At 38.9% G+C, this 22,667-nt stretch overlaps 4 protein-coding genes across 5 annotated transcripts; 3 read left to right on the forward strand and 1 right to left on the reverse strand.

The window, feature by feature from the left end:
* Positions 1-915: 915 nt before the first annotated feature.
* Positions 916-4,354, forward strand: LOC101312923 (probable alpha,alpha-trehalose-phosphate synthase [UDP-forming] 10-like). The gene is made up of 3 exons (XM_004297599.1): positions 916-2,906; positions 2,995-3,268; positions 3,369-4,354. Exons 1-3 carry the CDS (start codon positions 916-918, stop codon positions 3,702-3,704), a joined length of 2,601 nt encoding a protein of 866 aa, XP_004297647.1. The 3' UTR covers positions 3,705-4,354.
* Positions 4,355-5,568: 1,214 nt separating this feature from the next.
* On the forward strand, positions 5,569-9,109 carry LOC101313208. The gene is made up of 7 exons (XM_004297600.1): positions 5,569-5,668; positions 5,782-5,862; positions 5,981-6,157; positions 7,004-7,174; positions 7,431-7,643; positions 7,722-7,810; positions 8,249-9,109. Exons 1-7 carry the CDS (start codon positions 5,584-5,586, stop codon positions 8,888-8,890), a joined length of 1,458 nt encoding a protein of 485 aa, XP_004297648.1. The 5' UTR covers positions 5,569-5,583; the 3' UTR covers positions 8,891-9,109.
* A 193-nt stretch (positions 9,110-9,302) lies between these two features.
* On the reverse strand, positions 9,303-11,027 carry LOC101313505. Its single transcript, XM_004297601.1, has 6 exons — positions 10,936-11,027; positions 10,683-10,859; positions 10,448-10,612; positions 10,150-10,350; positions 9,971-10,062; positions 9,303-9,873 (listed from the first exon to the last, which is right to left on the reverse strand). The coding sequence occupies exons 1-6, from the start codon at positions 10,994-10,996 to the stop codon at positions 9,376-9,378; spliced, it is 1,194 nt and encodes a 397-aa protein (XP_004297649.1). The 5' UTR covers positions 10,997-11,027; the 3' UTR covers positions 9,303-9,375.
* Positions 11,028-12,502: 1,475 nt separating this feature from the next.
* Positions 12,503-22,002, forward strand: LOC101313793 (AP-1 complex subunit gamma-2-like). 2 transcript variants are annotated; one of them, XM_004297603.1, is made up of 19 exons: positions 12,503-12,752; positions 13,605-13,907; positions 14,091-14,232; positions 14,623-14,796; positions 15,345-15,524; positions 16,200-16,354; positions 16,841-16,931; positions 17,136-17,299; positions 17,760-17,814; positions 18,039-18,161; positions 18,269-18,364; positions 18,897-19,024; positions 19,119-19,223; positions 19,436-19,686; positions 20,049-20,105; positions 20,187-20,285; positions 20,369-20,544; positions 20,876-20,980; positions 21,304-22,002. In XM_004297603.1, exons 1-19 carry the CDS (start codon positions 12,721-12,723, stop codon positions 21,397-21,399), a joined length of 2,532 nt encoding a protein of 843 aa, XP_004297651.1. In that variant the 5' UTR covers positions 12,503-12,720; the 3' UTR covers positions 21,400-22,002. The 2 variants fall into 2 exon arrangements, with proteins under 2 accessions (XP_004297651.1, XP_004297650.1); XM_004297602.1 differs by having other exon boundaries at positions 20,049-20,285.
* The last annotated feature ends 665 nt before the right edge of the window (positions 22,003-22,667 follow it).

A 22,667-nucleotide genomic window follows, 5' to 3' on the forward strand; every position in this document is an offset into this window, starting at 1 on the left:
TANAAACAAAAAAAAAAAAAAAAAAAAAAAAGAAAAGAAGAAGAAACTGTATTACACAGTTTCTGAATACAGTTTCTTCAGCTTGGTGATGAAGCTGTATATTTTTCTCTAATTTTATGTGATTTTTTTTTTGAAGTATTCTTGACTTCTTGTTTGTATTTCTAGAAATTGTTGTCTGCAAAGCTGTTTATAATCGCTTTGTGATATTATCTTGTTTAAAGATACAGTGTTGTTGAATTTGGGGACACGATTGATCTTTGTTATAATCGCGAAAACATGGTTGGTTCTTGAGTAACACCTGGAATGCGCAATTATTTCACACCAGAAATAGGAGTTTTCATGCTTCTGATTCTAAATGATACGTGGTGAATCACTGCAGCATAGGACAATGGTCAATGTAATCATGAATTGCAAGGTTTTGCTGGACAACTGTAATTATACTTGTTTTGGATGCATGTATAGCATAGCCCTACCTACTTTATCCAGAAAAATTAGCCCTGTTGGTGAAATTGTCTTATTGATCTTGTTTGGGATTTATTTTGCCAGCTGTTTCAACTTTTTTAAAGTGTGTTTAGGACCAGGAGGTACTTGTGGATAGTTGATTTGGATTGATGTGGATGTATCTTTGCTTTGTGTGTTTGGCCTTCTTACTACTAAGTGAGCCGTTTAGACATTCAGTGTGTTTTTAGGAATGTAGGTGGAATGCATGCTTTATCTGGCGTCATTTTTTTTTACATTTTTTATCAGAGTCCAAACACCGAGAATATTTGAAGTACTTGAATCTGAATGCTGTATAGTTCGGGCTAACTGTTTTTACTCATGATCGTTTCTTTTTCTTCTGTGTAGGTTTGTGGACATCTGTGACTGTACTCTGAGTGTGTTGCTCTGTATGGTTAAAAGGATCGTTTAACTATCATGGCTTCAAGATCTTGCACAAACCTTTTAGAATTGGCATCCGGGGTCTTGGATATTCCTTGTACTCCAAGTCCAAGGACCATTCCACGGGTGATGACTGTTCCTGGTATTATCTCTGATGTGGATAGATACAGCAATGATGATGGTGATTCAGATACCACTTCATCTGTTTGCCGGGAGCGGAAAATTGTAGTGGCGAATATGCTACCCTTAAATGCTAAAAAGGATCCAGAAACAAAGAAATGGTGCTTCAGTTTGGATCAGGATTCAATTTTGTTACAATTAAAGGACGGGTTTTCATCTGAAACTGAGGTTGTTTATGTGGGGTCTCTCAAGGCTGAAATAGATGCTAGTGAACAAGATGAGGTTGCACAGAAGCTGCTGGAGGAATTCAACTGCGTGCCAACATTTCTGCCCAGTGATCTCCAGAAAAAGTTCTATTTGGGTTTCTGTAAACGACAACTATGGCCCCTTTTTCATTATATGTTGCCCATGTGCCCGGACCATGGTGACCGCTTTGACCGCTCATTGTGGCAGGCCTATGTATCTGCGAACAAAATATATGCAGATAAGGTCATGGAAGTCATTAATCCTGAGGATGATTGTGTATGGGTTCACGATTATCATTTGATGGTTCTCCCAACATTTTTGAGGAAGCGATACTATCGCGTAAAGCTTGGGTTTTTTCTTCACAGCCCATTTCCATCATCAGAAATCTATCGCACTTTGACAGTTCGAGATGAAATATTGAGGGGTTTGCTGAATTGTGACCTAATTGGTTTTCATACATTTGATTATGCACGTCACTTCCTCTCCTGCTGCAGTAGAATGCTGGGCCTGGACTATGAATCTAAGCGAGGACACATTGGGCTTGATTATTATGGCCGCACAGTTTACATTAAAATTCTACCTGTAGGAGTTCATATGGGTCGGCTTGAATCTGCATTGAATCTTCCCTCCACAACCACGAAAATCAAAGAGATTCAAGAACAGTTCAAGGGGAAAAAAGTGATCCTTGGCATTGATGACATGGACATATTTAAAGGCATCAGTCTGAAACTTCTAGCTGTAGAACAACTCCTACAGCAGAATCCAGAGTTGCAGGGCAAAATAGTCCTGGTCCAAATTGTGAATCCTGCGAGGGGCTTTGGGAAAGATGTACAGGAAGCAAAGAATGAGACTTACTTAACTGCTAAAAGGATCAATGAGGTTTATGGTTCTCCTAATTACGAGCCAGTGATTCTGATTGATCGTCCTGTTTCTCATCATGAGAAATCAGCCTATTATGCTGTGGCTGAATGTTGCATAGTGAATGCCGTAAGGGATGGAATGAACTTGGTTCCTTACAAGTATATTGTTTGCAGGCAGGGAACCCCACATATGAATGAAACTTTAGGCATAACAGAAGATTCTCCTCGGACAAGCATGCTCGTTGTGTCTGAATTCATTGGTTGCTCACCTTCTTTAAGTGGAGCAATCAGGGTTAACCCTTGGGATATTGACGCTGTGGCTGATGCTTTGAACCTGGCTGTTACTATGTCTAACTCCGAGAAGCAGTTACGTCATGAGAAACACTATCGTTATGTCAGTTCTCATGATGTGGCATATTGGGCACGGAGCTTTTCACAAGATTTGGATAGAGCATGTCGAGATCATTACAGTAAAAGGTGCTGGGGAATTGGTTTGGGCTTGAGGTTCAGAGTTGTTTCCCTTTCTCCAAATTTCAGGAAGCTGTCTGTAGACCATATTGTCTCGGCTTATAAAAGAACAACTAGAAGGGCTATATTCTTGGACTATGATGGAACAGTTATTCCCCAAACTTCGATTATCAAGTCCCCAAGCCCAGAAGTCCTTTCTATGATGAATTCCCTGTGCAAAGATCCAAAGAACACTGTTTTTATTGTTAGTGGGAGGAGTAGGACTTCTCTGGGTGATTGGTTTGCCTCATGTGAGAGGCTGGGGATTGCAGCCGAGCATGGCTACTTCTTAAGGTATGTTAGTAATATGTGTGTTTTGACTATTCTTCTAGTACATCTTTTAAAACTGAACTTAGGCATTCTACGCTGATCTTGGTTTTAGATGGAATAGTACTTCCGAGTGGGAAACCAGTCTAGTCTCTGCTGACCTCGACTGGAAAGAGATTGTGGAGCCTGTGATGAGATTATATACCGAGGCGACAGATGGCTCCAACATAGAAAGTAAAGAGAGTGCTTTGGTATGGCATCATCAAGATGCAGACCCTGACTTTGGATCCTGTCAGGCCAAGGAGTTGCTGGATCATCTGGAAAATGTGCTTGCTAACGAACCAGCTCTAGTCAAGAGAGGCCAGCATATCGTTGAGGTTAAGCCGCAGGTAAGACTGAATCTGTCACTAACTCTCACGCGCACACACACTCGCAACAGGATACCAATATGAAGTTTCAGTTTTTCACTAATGCTTTTGCTACATGCAGGGAGTAAGCAAAGGATTGGTTGGTGAGAAGGTTCTATTAAAAATGGTCAATGATGGGACGCCGCCAGATTTTGTGATGTGCATTGGAGACGACAGATCTGATGAGGACATGTTTGAAAGCATATTAAGCACAGTCGCTAGTGCTGCATTGCCTTCACGTCCTGAGATATTTGCCTGCACAGTTGGAAGAAAACCAAGCAAGGCCAAGTACTATCTTGATGATGCAGTTGATGTTCTGAAGTTACTTCAAGGCCTTGCTACTGCTTCAAACCCGAAGCCTAGGCATCTACCTCATCTCCAGGTTTCTTTTGAGAGCGCTTTTGATTCTGTTTTGTGATATCCAAAATGAAGTTTTGGGGGTTGCTGGCATGTGTTTGGGTTCATTATAGCCTCTCGGCAAGAAAGCAATTTTCGGGTATTGGCGGGAGCATGGAGCACTTGACCATTATTGATTTGTACATGGTGACATCAATATGTATTTACCGGTTCCTCCCGGTAAAAAGTAATCAGATTTTCAAATGTCCAGATCGCATCCTTGGAGGCACCATTAACTTGTATAGATACAATGTTCTTGTCACAAGTAGGTAATGTCAGTTGCAACGTTAATGATATTAATATATTCTCACCAAAGTTTAGTCCATTCATGTTGACAACTAATAGTGGTGAGCAGATGTGCTGGAAATTCCAGCGGTTTTGCAAGGTCTTTGTCTTATTGATTGGGAAGATGTAGAGAAGCACTGAGCTGTGTCCAATAACTCCAACGCAGCCTCCTTTCCCCTTTTGGTTTGTTTGTTGTCCTTCACTTGAGGCCGTAAGCCATTCCCCAGCCTCATGGTGCTTCTGTTTAAATTTCTACCGGCTTTATTTGTATTTTTTCATTGGCAACTTGCTCTTGCCAATTTATATTGTCGGGATTAGATGGGCTATTACCACAGCTCAGCACAGGTCAGGACAAATATATATATATATTTTTTCTTTTCAAATTTGATTCCAAACGTGGTTTTACTAATAATCTAGTCCTTGAATGTTTATGGGCTTTTGGTTGTAACCAAAGGTTAACCTCTGGTGAAAAAGGAAAGCAGCCTTGATCAACCTTAATTGGAAGGTGCATGTGCTAACGATGCTAGCAAGTGTTGGTTTTGTTGGTTTCGTATTTGGAAGAGTCGGTGATACCAGCTCGTCAATATGAGTGTAGTAGGGTCAATTTTGTGAAATGAAAGCTACTTAGATTGATGTGGACTATACATGAAAAGATCAAGATGGTAGTACTTATTGATAAAAGGAGCAAAAGGGGTATTACATGTGTATCGTTTTCTAGTTGAAATGAACAAGAATTATTGTTGTCAAAAGAATTTAAACTTGTATTAAGGGAAACGACGATTTGAAAGACGTAACTATCAAATATTTAAATTTATTAATTTTTGCAAACTACTCTAAATCAAATACACCAATAAAAGACCGTTTATTCTAAATTAAAGACACCAATAAAAAACCGTTTGAGCCAAACATACATGAGTAACTTGAATTGGACACTATAACCTTGATCTTTAGTTGGCTGGTTATGTAGCTAGTCATCCGACACTATAACCTTGATCAAATTTCTGAGACTTGAAACAAAAAATCCAAAGGGGAAGCTTAAGGAAATGAGTCATGAGTAACTTGAATTGGAGAAGTGACTTGCAAAGCAATCTAGCAAACTCAAATGATACCTCTTTACTCATTTCAACTAGATGGAGAGAAAGATCTTGAAGACTTGAACAATACACTTCACCACATCAGTGATAGAATACTTAGAATATTGGTGGAGAATAAGTGTGGCGTGGTTGGTTATTTTGGTTTGCAATAAAATATGAGTGAAATCAAATTTCATGACATATATACCTGATTAGCTAATAGTAATAGATTAGCTCAGCCTCAGCATCTATGCTTCTCTCTCTCACCTCACCACCGCCTTTACTGTAACGCAGTCCCCACTCACTCACTCATACACACTCACTTCATTCACTCACCCCCTTCCTCCGCTCGTCCACCTTTTCTTTTCGCCTCCCCTTTTTCATTCCTTTGTCTCTTTCTTTCTCCTCTCCCACACTCACAAAAGCTCACTCTCAGAGTGAGAAAGAGCATCTTTCACAATTTCACACACACCCCTTAGGGTTTTTCGTATAATGCTGCTCCCTTGAAGCTTGAATCTTTCATTCTCCGGCTGCTTTGTGGTAATGGGTCTCAGAGTTTTGCTTCTGGGTCTTGTTCTTGTGGTTCTAATCGGAGCTGCCTCGTCGGCTCCGACTACTGTCACTTCCAGTATGTCACTCTAGCTGTTTTGCTGCTTTTTATGATCTTTAATTTGGTTTTATTGTGATGATGAGATGAGATGATCTGATCCAAAGTTGTGGTTTTTCTTTGTGGGTTTTCAGAGATTTTAAATGGGTACTTCTCAAATTTGGCGTCTGTGTTTATGAAATGGCTGTGGTCACTGAAAGCAACAACCAAGACAGGTACTGGATCCATCTGTCATGATGATGCTACCTGCATTTTGTTTTGTCATTGTTAGTGTTGAGGTTTTATGTGGTTTTTGTGATGTGTCAAGAGATTTGGGTTTTTTTTTGTGTGCAGCGGTTTCGGGGCGTCCGATGGTGAAGTTTGAGAGTGGGTTTACGGTGGAGACGGTGTTTGATGGGAGCAAGCTTGGTATTGAGCCTCACACTGTTGAGGTCTTGCCTAATGGGGAGCTTTTGATTTTGGACTCTGCTAATAGTAACATTTATAGAATCTCGTCGTCTCTATCTCTATGTAAGTGGGTGTTGTGTGGCTCATGGAGGTTGCATTTGTTGTTTTTGGATCAATTTGCAGTCTATATTCAGTTTTACAAACTACGGGTTTGAATTGGTTTTCAGTTGAGTATGTTTCCTTTTTTGATCGTTTAGGTTTAAGAAGTTTGATGGGTTTGATATGATTTTACAATTAGCAAATTCAGGTTCCTCTTACCAACTATGGAAATTTAGCTAATTATGCAACTGGTTGGCTCCACTGTGAAAACTAATCTCGTCTTATACAGCAGATATGAACTTGTGTGTGATTTAGAAGATAGCAGAGGATCTGTAACACATGGGTTCTGAGTTTGCTTTCCTTGGAACTTTTTTTTTGAAGAGCTTTGCTTGGAACTTTGGAAATAAAATCCCCTCCACTTTTGGAAATAATATGCTCTTTGGCCAACCTAGTTCAGCATTTTCATTTACTTTATATCTTTTGAAAGCATCTATTCTATCTTGATTAACAAGCTTTGCATGTGGTTAAGATGAATATTTTCTTTTGTTACTTTTGGATGGATTTTTGAATGTGGGATCTAAAAAGAATCGTTGCTTTTGCAAGTATATGGACATTTTTAACAAGTACTGTGAATCTATAGCATCCAAGATCCAGCCATTATATGATTCTCAAATTCTAAACTGTCCTATACTGGACAGGGCCTTGATATGTATTGGAAGTTTGAAACCATGCTAAATTTTGTTGATTTCTTTTATCTTCTAGTTGATACATGCTCTAGTTAAAGGTTAATACTTTTGTTATAGATGCATGAAGTTCTTTAAGAATGCAACTCTCTAATATTTTCATTCTCTGTCATGGGAACATTGGCAGATAGCAGACCAAAGCTGGTTGCAGGGTCCCCCGAAGGCAATGTTGGACATATAGATGGAAAGCCCAGAGAGGCAAGAATGCACCACCCAAAGGGGCTTACAGTTGATGACAGGGGAAACATTTATATTGCAGACACAATAAATATGGCAATCAGGAAGATTAGTGATGCTGGTAATTGCCATATCTGTTTTCTATTAGCAATTGCTTTTTATTTATGTTCAGCATCTCATTACAAAGTCGATTTGTTTCCTTTTCTTCTCTAAACAGTTCCTCACATACTAATGATCTAGTAATATAAGATTGGCAATAGGTAATGCATACTGTATTGCAAGTTTATATGCTTAATATCTTGTGAATCATATTGTAGTCTCTTATCAACCTAAGAGCTAGATTTTTTTTTTTTTGCCATTGAAATTTGTTCTTGTAGGGATTACAACAATTGCAGGAGGGAAACTGGGCCATGGGGGAAGCCATGTGGATGGACCAAGTGAAGATGCAAAATTTTCCAATGACTTTGACGTGGTTTACATTGGAAGCAGCTGTTCCTTACTCGTCATAGACAGAGGAAATCAAGCTATCAGGGAGATCCAACTCCATTTTGATGATTGTGCCTACCAATATGGAAGTGGTTTCCCCCTTGGTAACCTCTTTTTACCCTACTCTTCTTGTGTTGAATATTGAAAAGTACACAGGTTGGTACTGATTTTCATCATTGCAGGGATTGCGATGCTTCTGGGGGCAGCCTTTTTTGGTTACATGTTAGCACTACTGCAACGAAGAGTGGGTACAATTGTCTCTTCCCAAAATGTAAGCACTCAGTCTAGCCTTTTTTTTCCCTCAATATTTGTTGATTTCTACACCTTGTGGGGTAGATACTTCGCTGCATGGGGGTTGTGCTTACTTAGCATTCTCGTTGTTACTATTGCAAGTTGCTTTTGCCTAATGTTGCTTATTATGCTTAGTAATAGGAAAGTAGATCCCAAAAATGTCTGCAGATTATCACTTTTATGGTTGTAATAATCGATACCTGCCTCTGAGTCTTGCTTTTTGCGGGAACAGGTAACAACTTTCTAAGATAGAGTTATAGGACTGGTTGTACAATCACCTGATAATTAATACCCTTTGTAAAATAATTACTCGAGTATGACAGTAGTTTGCCAAATATATTTTCATGTAATTTATTGAGAATTATCAATCAATATGAGAACATGAAACTTGTGTTTACCTTTTATATTTTATTTGAAGGATGAAGTCCCAACCAAGCCAAGGATGCCATCAAGTCCATACCAGAAGCCTCTGAAATCAGTCATGCCACCACTGATTCCAACTGAGGATGAGCAGGAGAAGCAAGAAGAAGGTTTCCTTGGATCACTTGGAAAGCTTTTAGTCAATGCCTGGGCATGCGTTTTGGAAATTCTTGGGAAAAAGCATTCAAACTATCAAAACCAAAGCCCTCTGCAACAGCAGCACAAACATTCAAATACTTGGCCTGTGCAAGATAGTTATGTGATAGCGGATGAGGATGAGCCGCCTACAATTGAGACCCGAACCCCTACTCCACGTAAAACCTATGCGTTTATGGCCAAGGATGCTGAAACAATCCAACAGTTGCGACAAAGCCGAGTTTTCTACAATGGGTGGGGTGATCATCAACAACAGCAGCCAAAACAGCAGCAGCATTATCATCGCCATCAGTCATCCACTCCACATACTTTCTATGAGCAGAGCTGTGATCAAACCACTGAGATTGTGTTTGGGGCGGTCCAGGAGCAGGATGGGAAGGTTGAAGCAGTGGTCATTAAGCCTATTGATTATGGAGATCCCATGCTTGGTCATCGCAGTGTCAGCTACCGGTTCACTTCAATGGGTTATCCCCGTGGTTATTGATGATATACAGTCCAAGAGATGCATAGTTTTGACCTGATTCAATCCTATATATAAATTCCTTCCAAACTTAGGTATATAGGTGGTATTAAGGATGTAGGTGAAGGGTTTCAGCCTTTCAGGGAACAGCTTTGTTGCAATGGGGAATGGCCCTTGTTGAAGTACATTGGCTTATAATTGCCATCATAATTTATGAATGTTGGTCTCCTTTACCGGAATGTGAGGCCATGGAAACTTTTTGGTAACCTTGGCTGTGATTTCTAATTCTGATTCAGTAGACAGCATTTCATATTTGTGGTCAATAAACACGCCAATTTTCCATTTACAAGCCGGAAGTTTCAAGATGGGAGCAAACCATACTCAAACATGATCATTAACATGCAATTCGCCATTTCTAGGGCAAAACCTATAACAACACATGTAGTCACAAGCCTCACACAACTAGTTAAAATAATATACAAGGATGTGTTTCTGTAAGAGTTATCATTTCATCTCCTCTTAACTAAACCTGAACTACCTCCCGAAGCTCCGTCCACAAATCCCATAATATTACTGTCAATCATGCCATCAATTCCTCCATGACAACCAGATAATACGTCACTCCTTCCAGCATTACCATCTTGCTTCAGCATCAGGTTGTCAGCACTAAACAACTCCGTGCTTCCATCTAAAAGCATCAAATCCTTTAACTGATCCACATACTTGGACGACTCGGTTATCGTAGAACAACTACTGTTATTGACATCGAGATCAAGCAAAGATACACCTTCCTTACTCGAAACTCGGGACTCCACACTGCTAATACTATACATAAGAGAAATTTGGGAGACACACAACCAAAAGAGCCGCCTCAACAGCGACAAAACAGGAGTGGAGGAGCTAGCAGTTGCGCTTCTGATGGCGAAGCAAAAAGTCTGTGCTTGCTTCCCCAGACTGATTTGGCATCGCTTCCATGTCACGCTGAAGCCGAGCTGGCTGCTGCCCTCCTGTCTACCAGGAACAGTTAGACACATTGCGTTAGAGTTACAATCTTGACATTCAAATCACTACAAACACCATAGAAGTAATGCAATCAAGACTTACATAAGGCATGAAATGCCGAGCTACAAATCCAATTAGAATCCCCAACAAACACAATCCCAGACCCATAATCCACACTGAAACTGATCCAAGCGCTGCGAAATAACAACAATCACATACTTAAAACCAAAGTAACCACCAAAACACAGAAATGGACCACTGTAATCAAATCAAAACCTCACCAGACGGTGCAGAACCCCTGGCACAGTCCTCCGGTTTGAGACTAATCAACCGCACCAACTGATTCCCACGATCAGAGACCAAAAGCGCGCACCTACCCGCATCAAAAGCCAGGTCGAAATCCGAACTAAACGTTGCGTTTTGCGCAGGACCGTCCTCATGCCCAGGCTTCAGTGAGTAGCCTCCAGCAATAGTGCTTACACCTACACACAATGCAGCAAAAACACAGACCTCTAATTACAATTACACCACACTTTCCAAACACTTAAAACAAAAAATGTAAACGAAGAAACTCCAAACCTGAGGCGCTTATCTTCCTTATCACATTATTACTCCTATCCGCAACAAACACAGTTCCTTTCTGGCCCACCGCAAAGCCTCTGGGCTTCCTAAACCGCGCCAAAACCGACTCTCCGTCCGAATAACCCTCGCCGCCGGCGCCGGAGAGCTTCTTTACCACATTCTCTGCAAATTTAGGTACTGAGTATCCTATTGCTGTATTAGTGATTTGAGTTGGATCATTGGCCTTAACTACCTTGCGATTTCGAAGCAGGGAGCGATACGGTGTAGAAGGCGCTACCGGAAGAATCGAGAACGAGAAGATCGGACGATCCTGGCCGAGGGAGCACCGAGTAAGGATTTATATCCAGTTTGTGGCCGTCGATCAGTGTCGTGACTGTGTAGCCCTCTTCCAGCACCACTCCGGCGAAAGCTGAAAATAATAAACCAAAACCGAAGGATCAGAATTCAAATCCAAGTTCACCGATGAGGAGAAATTAGAGTTGTACCTTGAAGCGAAGCAAGGTTGAGGACGAAGAAGACGCAGACAGCAAGGGAAAGTGACGCCATGGGAGAAGACCGAGAAGTGAAACGAGATAGACTGAGAGAGTGAGACTGTGAGAGAGAGAGTTGCTCTTTATGTAAGTCTCGAGGAAAACTAATCTTGACCGTGCGATATCCGACTTATATACGGATACGTTTCCAGCATCATGTACGCGCTGGTATTGCCGGAAAAGATCGGAGACTGCTGGATACACATCAGATACGCCCGACGTATGCGTAAAAAAGTTGGATGCATGGGAGCAATAATAACTTTTGGTTCTTATTGTTAAAGTAAAGATGGACATATATTTCACTATCATTGTCCTCCAACCAACATGCTAAACATGACATGATGGTGCAATAGTAATAATTTTGTTGAAGTCTTGTGTCAAATTTGACAACCCATTTTGTCATAGTCATTTATTTATTTTTGTTAATTTAATAGTGGGTACATCATTTTTTTCTTTACTAAGGCATTATATGGCTTCAGCTTTTTTAACAAATCAATAAAATAATTAAGTTAAAAGACATTATGGATGGAGCACAACATAATCAAATTGTTGGATGACCATGTCACATGTCAAAATAAAAATTGACACACTCTAAATGACTATATCATTAAAGATACTCTTACACACCAAAGTCAAAAGTTACCATTGACCCTACAATCCAACTTATTTACGGAGACATTTCAAGACATTTTCGACGTGTTTTTGATCATTCACGGTGTGTTTTCGAGAACAAATTCTTAACCTACAAGTCACCGAGTACGCGTTGGTATGGCCGAAAATTACAATTTGCTTGCACCGTGCGATATCCATTCACTTTGCTTGCACTGTCCTATGATATCACCCCTTCCCAGGAGATTTCGCACTACAAAGTGGAAAACAATATTGCCCCCACGTTTTTGACTTTTCCGACGCGTTTTTAGAACTTTTCCGGTATTTCTGAAATCAAATTCTGAAAAAACAAGTCACTAGGTACGCGCTGGTATGGCCATAAAAGATCGGAGACTGTCGAATACACATTAGATACGCCCGGATACATATGCGTAAATAAGTCAGATACATGGAGCAATAATGACTTTTGGTTCTTATAGTGTTAAAGTAAACACCGACACACCAAGGTCAAAATTCACCATTGACCCTACGATCCAACTTATTTACAGAGATGTTTCCGACAGTTCATGACTCATTTATGACGTTTTTGAGAACAAATTCTTAACCTACAAGTCACCAAGTACGCCTTGGTATGGCCGAAAATTGCAGTACACTTCTGTATATACGGCCGTAAACATCTGGATGTATGTATCCGTAAGATACATGGGGCAATTCCGGCTTTTCACTCACGTATCCGAGTTGGGATACGCCTATACGGGTGGAGATCCACATCGGCGTATACGGGCTACGTAGGACGGTGACTTATGTGTTCACACCCGCGGGTGACGAAGTCGAGTTATATATATTATTTTTTTGGAGTTAAAGACTAGAATTTTTATTAGTTTTTCCATTTCCATAATTCCCATTCATCCTGGAAGTACAGACTCGACGATTTATAAGTCTCTCTCAGATCCAAAATCTCTTTCTTCGTTCTCTAAGATCTCTCTGAGATTCAAGTATTCGGATCTCCGATTCCGAATTCGGACTGTCCATTTTCGCCGCCGGGTTTCGGTTTGATCGATCGTCGCCGAGTTTGATTTCCGTTTCCGGATCAGGTTGAGCTCTACCGGAGCTTCGCCACCTCACCCAATCATGAATCCCTTCTCCTCCGGAACGCGCCTGAGGTAATCATCTAAGCATTTATCTAATACGATCAGTGTTTTCGATTTCAATTCGTGCTCAATTGTATGAAATTTGGTTAGATTCAGGAAGATTCGTCGTTTTTGCTATGGAATTGTGTAGTTAAGGTCCATTGTAGCTGAAATGAGCGGTTTTTGGTTTGATTCCGTTGGATGTGTAGTTGGAGATGCTTGTGGAATAGTTTTAGGATTTCGGTTTTTCGATAGGGTGTGGTTAGTTGAAATTAGGGAAGTAAATGTGTGGTGTGGACTTGTGCTTTAGAGTAAGTAGCTACTTGCATTGTTAGGATGCTCGACTGGTTCTATGATAGGAGAGTGTACTTGATCTGTATATGGTATGATGTCGGAAGGCATAGACGTGTTGTGCGTTTGGCCACAATGTTGAGATTCTTATTTGGAGAGGAAATGTAATGAGAAGTTGACAAGCTCTATGTTAGTGTGAGCATTGTTATCGATTTTGGTACGGTTCTGATTTATCTAGCTCAAGGGAGTTTTGAGTTGCATTAGGTGGCAAGTTATTGGTTGGAGTGATATAGTGGTGCTATTCACTATATTCAGTTTAGCTACATAGATATGACTACAATAGAATTAAATTGTTATAGGTGAAGGCGAGCCGTATTCTGGTTTAAGTGAACTTCTACATTCTCAATGGACATGTTTATGTATTGGGGAACTGCTAGTACATTGTTGAGCTCAGAGCTCGTCAACTGTTAAAACTTTTACTAGTCTAGACTGCTACTTATATCCATATCCACCCTTTAAATATGAAAAGGGTAATATTATTTACTTGATCTTTTATAACATGTTTTGTGGTACGTACTTACTGTTCTGTTGCAGGGACATGATTCGGGCAATACGTGCTTGCAAAACTGCAGCAGAGGAACGCGGTGTTGTAAGGAAAGAGTGTGCTGCTATTCGTGCTGCCATAAATGAAAATGATCATGACTACAGGCACCGTAACCTGGCTAAGCTCATGTTCATCCACATGCTGGGTTACCCAACACATTTTGGTCAAATGGAGTGCCTGAAATTGATAGCATCTGCTGGTTTTCCGGAGAAGAGAATAGGGTATCTTGGCCTCATGCTGCTTCTCGATGAAAGACAAGAAGTTTTGATGTTGGTCACAAACTCGTTGAAACAGTATCCAATTCTTTGATGATTTTCATTTAGATAAGCCTGCTCTATTTTTTATATCATTTCCCATCTCATGTTGTTTTCTGTCTCTACTTTTACTAAGCAATCTTGTCAAAAATAAATTACTGTCTCAAACACAATGGATAGTTGATCAGAAATTTCCTTGTACCGACCTTAATTTTTGCTCAGAGATCTGAATCACACAAACCAGTATATTGTTGGACTTGCTCTTTGTGCTTTGGGAAATATTTGTTCAGCAGAGATGGCTCGTGATCTTGCACCAGAAGTAGAAAGATTGCTGCAATTTCGAGATCCAAATATCCGGAAAAAGGTAAGTTTTACTAATATATTATGGACCTGTGTGTTTGTTTTTTTTTTTGGGGCTTCATATCATATTTTATGTATGGCATCATATGGTAATCTCGTGAGGTAGTAAAAGATGAGGATGAGGATGAGCCAGAATTAGTCTAGCCCTTGAGATTGATTTTAGCATTCAAGGTCTGACAATGATAATTAAGTTCTTCTCAAAACCCTTTGTAGAAAATTGATACAATAACAGTGTCATGTGTGCCTGATTTTTCGTAACATTTCATCAATTTATTGTCTTATGTTTGACGGGGTGACATTTATGCTCTCCTGAGTTTGTTGGGGCTACTCTTATGCTTTCCTGACATTTATGCTTTCATCATCGTACGTTGACTGCACTCACTGTTCATTACAGGCAGCATTGTGCTCAATAAGGATTATAAAGAAAGTACCTGAACTGGCGGAAAACTTTATTAATCCTGCTGCTGCCTTACTTAAAGAAAAGCATCATGGCGTTTTAATCACAGGAGTTCAACTTTGTACAGATCTTTGTAAAATCAGTGAAGAAGCCCTCGAATACTTTAGATTGGTAACTTGACTATTGCATTTTTTTTATCTTTGCTACTTAAAAGGATATATGTACATGTACACACACACACACATATTGTGCTGCAACTGGAATTGAAATAGATTGTTGTCTTTGTGCTGAGTTTATCTTATAGACTACGGATTTTCCATACTGGCTCTCATTCTTCTTCGGAGAATATTGTCCATATTTTTTGTCTGTAGATGCTAGACTAGGATGTTTGTCAAGAATTCAATTATTTGAACAAAACGTACACTGTTTCTGCGGAGTATTCTTGGTTAAACTTGACAGTGCATGTTGTCTATTGTAGATAAATAAGTTTTAGCGTTGACCAGTTATTAATTAGGTTCTCTGTGTCTGATTACGGCAAAAGATTACATCATTTAAAAACCATTTGTAATGAATGCTTATATATACAGTTGTAATGTTTGATACTTATGCTCTTTTAATCCCTTTGCTGGAGAAATGTATGATATACTTTGCAATCTTTTAATGTAATCATTGCTCTTTTAATTTCCTTTTATTAACAAGTTGTGCTTATGTTAATGTAGAAGTGCACTGAGGGTTTGGTCAAGACACTAAAGGATCTAGTGAACAGCCCATATGCTCCTGAGTACGACATTGCTGGGATCACGGATCCCTTCCTCCATATTAGATTGCTGAAGCTTTTGCGTGTTTTGGGTCAAGGAGATGAGGATGCGAGTGAATGTATGAATGACATACTTGCCCAGGTAAGTGTCATACTTTATCCGGTGCTATCTTTACTTTCAGTCATTGTATTTTTTTTATTCATTAGCTTACTGCTTTAGAATGACTCAACTCCAACCTCACTAACCTTACAGTCTTTAATGTGAGAATCGTAAAATCTATGTAATGTAGTCTATGCTTCTGCATCTTCTCAGTAAATCAAGCTTTTGTTAAATAATAAACATACTTCAAAGACTAGTTTTATTTTCTTTGTGGTGCATGTATCATTTTTCACGGTGTGTATCAGGAAGAGATAGAATAAATAAATTAGCTTATTTCATGGTTGCATTTAGTGACTGCCTAGGCGGAAAAGCACCCTTTAAAACCTTATTGTGATTAAGGTGATTTTAAAAGCCGTGCTTAGGCAGACGAAAACTGCAGTGATCCCTCCAGTTACAGGCGCAGAGGGTCAAAAGTCGCAGCCGAGGGAAAAAAAAAAACAACTAGGACGGTCCTAGGTTCTTTACTTAACCTCAGCCATGCTCATTTCTTGTCGTGATGCATATTCATTCAAATTAGGCTTATTTGCACAAAAAATCTTCTTTCTTCTATATTGCACATTATTAATCCTAAGGCTGGCCTATGGTTCAAGTACTTGCTTCAAAAATAGACAAGTTACTTGTAATTCGTTCTACAACTGACTATTATTTCTTTCCCAGGTGGCTACAAAAACTGAGTCAAACAAAAATGCAGGGAATGCAATTCTATACGAATGTGTGGCAACTATAATGAGCATCGAAGATAATGGTGGCTTACGTGTGCTTGCCATCAATATTTTGGGAAGATTCTTATCGAATCGTGACAACAATATCAGGTTTGCTTGCGGTGCTTTATCACTTCATATTGACTGCATGCATGCTTATGAAATTAGCTTTGGGAGGATAATTACTCTCCTAGTTTGGGCCTGTCAATAGTCTGCCACCACATCAGTTCTTAGATTTTCAACTTTGTTAGTTGCTTTAGGTTTGCCTTAGCCATCCACATTAGTATGTCATTGAAAGCAAGCTCCCTCTGGATGATACCCCATGTGATTTTGTAGATCTGAGATGTAGTGGTACTTTGAGGGGATCTCATGAATGAGATTTTCAACTTAAATTATTTAACTAGTCCGAAAGGCTTACAGTTTCTGGTAGGACCTAGTCACCTAGATGTCTGACATTTAAAGGATCTTTTCTTTTCTTGAAAAAGCTGGGTGAGTGTCAGAATTTACACTTTGTCATCCCTGGGGGATAATTATGTTCTTGCTCGGCTCTTTGCCATTTGTGGTTTCATATCAATTCCTTTGTCTCACACCTTGCAGATATGTTGCGTTAAACATGCTGATGAGAGCCATTACAGTTGATGCTCAAGCTGTACAGAGGCATCGGGCAACTATCTTGGAATGTGTAAAGGTATAGTGATTACTTGTGTTTATTTAAATGAGAAGATTAAAACATTTGTTGATTAAATTTTGATATGAACTGAAATATTTTTTTTTTCCCGTCAAGTGTTCTATCATGCCCTGTTCCCAATTGTGTGCTACATGTTCTAGGTCAAGAACTAAATGCACTTATGTACAACTTGAAAAGCTTATTTCTTGACTTTTATCCTTTCAGGATTTAGATGCTTCAATTCGTAAAAGGGCCCTTGAACTTGTTTATGTCCTTGTGAATGAAACTAACGTGAAACCTCTAACAAAAGAGCTCATTGATTATTTGGAAGTAAGTGATGAAGATTTCAAGGGAGATCTTACAGCGAAAATTTGCTCTCTTGTCAAGAAGTAAGTTTTGCAGTTCATGATTGTATATTTTTCTTTTTAAAGATAAAAGTTATGGGGTTTATGAATTTGAATTAGATTCTTATTTTCTGCAAGGAATCCAGAGTGGACTTACTTGTACATTCTGTACTAAGTAATTAAAATGAGTGCTAGCTGCTTTAGATGGTTTGATGCTCCATGGATATATTTTCCAGCTGTGAATATTTTTCATTCTAGTTTCTTTTACCATCATAATTCCTGTAGATGTGGGATACATGAATTGCTGCTTCTTCCTAAGGCAGTTTGGTTCAATATATATTGCCATAGATGTTTCTTAGCTCTTTGACTTGTTTGCTGATGACAAGTATATTACTTGGAGGCGGGCTTGGTAATGCTGATGTTCAATATTGTAGAATCATGTGACATGTATTAAATTTTATTTCACAACTGTTAGTTGATGAACATGCACTGTGTGGTGTCTTAGGTTTTCCCCTGAGAAGATTTGGTACATTGATCAGATGCTCAAGGTTCTCTCCGAGGTATAAATCTAAATGAAATGTTGTAGGCTTTAATTAAGTTGTATGGAGGATAGCTATAGAGTTAACTGTTATAATTTTTTGTTTACATATAATCTACTCTCATTTCCTTAAAATTGTGCATACTCTCTTTTCCTTAACTGTTCTTGTGTCATTTCAGCTACTTTTACATATAGTTAGTAGTATACTTTGTTTCGAAGTACTCATCTTTCTGCCATGCTTAGTAGGCTGGAAATTTTGTAAAAGATGAAGTATGGCATGCGGTTATTGTTGTGATAACAAATTCACCTGATCTTCATGGGTATACGGTTAGGGCTTTATACAGAGCAATCCAAACATCAGCGGATCAGGTGATTAATGTTTTCTTCAATAGGATTAGTGCCCAGTTCACAATCCATAGTATCTTCAGTATCAACATTTTCATGTTATTGATGTCTTTTAGTATATTTTTATCCAGGAAAGCTTGGTCCGAGTAGCAGTTTGGTGCATCGGAGAATACGGTGACATGTTGGTAAATAATATTGGCATGCTTGATGTTGAGGATCCCATAACAGTGAGTTTTCATTTTCATGCTTTCCATCATCTGAAGTTTATGTATTCATCTTTCAGTCACATAACTTTCTCGTGTCATCTGCCATCATACTTGTTGTACAAGTGTAGTAATTTGTGGACACTATGTTATGCTTGATTCTTAGCTATCATGCTGGCGTCTTTTATGTATATAAAATATCGTGGCCATCTGTTTATCTTTAGAAGTCATAAACTTCTATGCATGCAGTATGTAATACTATATGTTGGAATAATGATCAATATCTGAAGAAATTGATAAAACGAAGACCTCTACAAGGTGTTTTGTTATTCTTTTAAAACCTAGAGGACAGATATTAAAACAAAATAAACTATTTTCTGATTTAGCGTCATGCCATAATGAAGTATCTCATCTTTGATTAAAGATCCATCTCATTTTGAGTTGGTAATACTGTCTGTGGTTTGGACCAATGAGTTTGCATCCTTCTATGTTTCTGTCAAAAGTTTCCTGACGGATTTTCTTTTGTAAAAAAAAATGATATGTATTAAAAAAACAGGTAACAGAGTCTGATGCTGTGGATATCATAGAAATTGCCCTTAAGCACCATACCTCGGATCTTACTACCAAGGCTATGGCTCTGATTGCTCTCTTAAAGCTATCTTCACGTTTCCCATCTTGTTCAGAGTATGTTTCTATTTTAATTTGCTTTTTTATTTATTATCATCTCATTTTGTTTTTTTTACACAGAGCCTAATTGTTCATTGAATGGCCTATGTAGGAGGATCAAAGAAATTGTAGCTCAGTATAAAGGAAGCCTTGTGCTTGAACTGCAGCAAAGATCCATTGAAATGAATTCTATTATCTCGAAGCATCAGAACATTAGGTATAAGTTGCAATTGTTATATTTGTTCTCCCCTTGCTCTGAGAAGACACACGTGTGCATGTGTGGTGTGCGTACAACAGAGATCATCCATATATTCTCTCTCTCTCTCTCTCNACTCTCTCTCTCTCTCTCTCTCTCTCTCTCTCTCTCTCTCACATATGTGTGTTGTGTACTACGTGAAACCACAAAGCTGATGGTATGAGGTTTTGCAGATCTACACTGGTTGAGAGGATGCCAACTTTGGATTTGTTACAGTGGGAGGAACAGCAGAGTGGTTCTATACCAACTACTACATCAACTTCTGCTCATGCTTCAATCAACATACCAAATGGAGTTGCCAAACCTTCTTCAGCTCCTCTTGTGGATTTACTTGATCTAAATTCAGATGATGTGCCGGCCCCTAGCTCCTCTGGTGGTGATTTTCTTCATGATCTTCTCGATGTTGATTTGTCGAAACAATCGGGTAAGTTTCACCTGCACCTACCAATGAAACATTATGTTTCTGTTGATTTTTCAAAATTTTGATTTTCTTCTCGTGGAAATTTTGGGGTGATAAGGTAATGTTGCCGAGAGCTTTATGGCTGGACTGCTGTAGTTCTGGTTCATGCTAGTTATTGAAATTTGATTAAAACCTACAGATTCTACAAGATACATTTTTGAGAAATCCACACTGTAATGCATGAACTGCACTCTGTTCTTTTGTTTGGTGATATCAAGAAGTTATTGTATGGATTATAATTGTTTGGTGTTTAGATTGGAAAAGAAAGTAATTATTGCATTGTTTCTCTAGTCGACCCACAAATACTGATTGTGAAACGCTTGTAGGTGTGAATCATTCTCCAAACAATGGCACCAATGCTTTAATGGATCTCTTGTCTATTGGTACGCCTACACAAAGTAGCTCAGCTATCTCTGATCTGTTAAATTCTGGTCAAGATAACAAAGCATCTGTTTCACCATTAGATGTACTATCATCTCCATCTTCGAACTCCGTACAACCCACTTCTTCTGCTGGAGCGATTGATTTGTTGGACAGCTTTGCGACCAACTCCCCAATACAAGGTAAAACTTTCAGTAACAATGAGAAGTTAACATTCAGATATGCTCGGGTTAATTTGGTGACAGCCCTCTTCTCTGTGATCCAGAAAACAATGGCCCTGCTTATCCATCTGTAGTTGCATTTGAGAGTAGCAATTTGAGGATAGGGTTTAACTTTTCGAAGCTGCCTGGAAATCCACAAACGACAATAATCAAGGCTACATTCACTAATTTGTCACCGAGTGTCTATACAGATTTTATTTTTCAGGCAGCTGTTCCAAAGGTAATATTGCTTACAAAATTATCTTCTATACTGTTCTGTCTTTTATATTTGTCTGTGTGTCAGTGGGATTTCATTGGCGTGTATGGTAAGTGTGCTAGTTAAGTAGTTAGTTGTCTTTTCTCAACTATATGTTTGAAAAGTGTGGAAGGACCTGACTCACCTGAGTGTTCATATACGGATTCCCAAATTTCTTTACTGCTGTGTTCCTGTATTGGTGACTATTTTAAGTTTGTTTCTTTATGTAGTTGAAATGTAAGTGCACATGCAATAAGTTATTTGTTCTTAACTTGAACTCGCACTTCTGACTTTTATTTTTTATTGTGAGTTACAGTTTCTACAACTGCACTTGGAGCCAGCTAGCGGCAATACTCTTCCGGCAAGTGGTAACGAGTCCATTACACAAACTTTGAGAGTTACCAATAGCCAACATGGAAAGGTATCTGAATCTCTGTCTATGTGTTTTGTTTAGGCTCTGAACTTGCCTTCATGTCATGAGAAAACACTTATTTGGCTTCTATTCATTCACCTTTAAGATTAAGGAACTTTAAGTCCTTATTGGTACTCCACAATTATAGCATGTATACATCTATGTCTACACACATGCAAAAACCTATCGAAAGCCCTATGACATGGATTGGGACTCGGATCCTTTATAGGGTCTTTAAGGATTTAGATGGATCCTATTTGTAGTTTTTTTTTTTCTGCTCATTTTTGGATGGATGTAGTGGATGCTTACTTTCTTCTTCTTCTTTTTTTCAGAAAAGTCTCGTCATGCGCATAAGGATAGCTTACAAGATGAACAACAAAGATGTTTTGGAGGAAGGACAGATCAACAATTTTCCCCAGGGCTTATGAAGTGGAGCAGTTCTAGATGGTAAAGATGGTGCAGCACAAGCCTCCATCTTCTCACTGTCCGTCGTGTCAATGCAATCTTTTTCTTGTGATTGTTCAATTCAGGGTGGCATCTTCTTAGCAAGTGGGAGTGGTTTTTCTCAAGAGTACGGGATTCATCCAATGGCCCCATAACTCCCCCTTCAATTTTCTTCCCCCTTGTAAGTGGTTTATGTACATTATTACAAATGATTCCTTTACGATATTGTGGGGATTAAATTTTGCCTTCGCTGCACAAAGGAGGGAGCTCGTGTCTTGTTGAGATCTTTGAGGTGGTGTGTCTACTTTTGTTAGTTTGGATTTGCACAGTAGCCTCTTATTGTTTGAGATTGCAGATCATACTTCTTTTCTGGAACACAAATCAGCTATATAGATAATATAGTATATCAAATTTGATTTAGTGTAACAATTTTCATCGAGTCAGTTATGTAAACCTTTTTCATTGTCATCTTTCTTTGTAGATGTACTTCAAACTATTTAATCTTTTGTAACATTCATGGAAAATAATTATATTTTAGCTATTCTTTTGTGGAGTGATATATTGATAAATAGATCATTCCATCTCTGAGAGATCGAGTTTAACGTATAGCCCTGAAGATCTTCCAAAAACCTGTTTTGCTCTAGCAAAAGTATTAGTGCTTTCGCCTCTGCTTCCCCATTCGTGTCAAAAAAGTATACTGCGTCTGTTGTGGTATTTCATTGTTTGATTCAACCTTCACTATTCTATAGCTCACTTTCTTTTCTGTTGATAGTTAATAATGCAAGTCAAATATTTTTGGTAAGGTGTCATTTTTAATCATACGAGATTCAAGTAGTCGTTATGTATTTTATTTATACCCAACCTGCGAGGCCTTGGGGTTCTCCCATAAACATGAATACCTCTCTTTTAAGGTTCTGACTTTGTGGAGTTGGTATTGTAGTGAGATCATAGAACTTACCGACTACCAAAGTCCCAATGCATCATGATGAATTGTTCGGATCTGAGTTGTTCTCGCCTATTTCATGGCGTTTTTTTCAGATCATACATTATTATAATTTCAAATGATTATGTGGGCTACAAAATATAATCATCACTAACCCCAATTTCACATCTATTGAGCCGGTGGACCTCTAATGTTGTGTCCATTTTATTATATTAATCTTGACTTGAGAGCTGTCTCCCTCTCTAAATTTGTCTGTGTTACTCGGAAATTATATCGCATTATTTGGTTGAGAACACTCCACCTCTAACG

The sequence above is a fragment of the Fragaria vesca genome, linkage group LG4, assembly GCF_000184155.1.
Source record: "Fragaria vesca subsp. vesca linkage group LG4, FraVesHawaii_1.0, whole genome shotgun sequence".
NCBI classification, from domain to species: domain Eukaryota; kingdom Viridiplantae; phylum Streptophyta; class Magnoliopsida; order Rosales; family Rosaceae; genus Fragaria; species Fragaria vesca.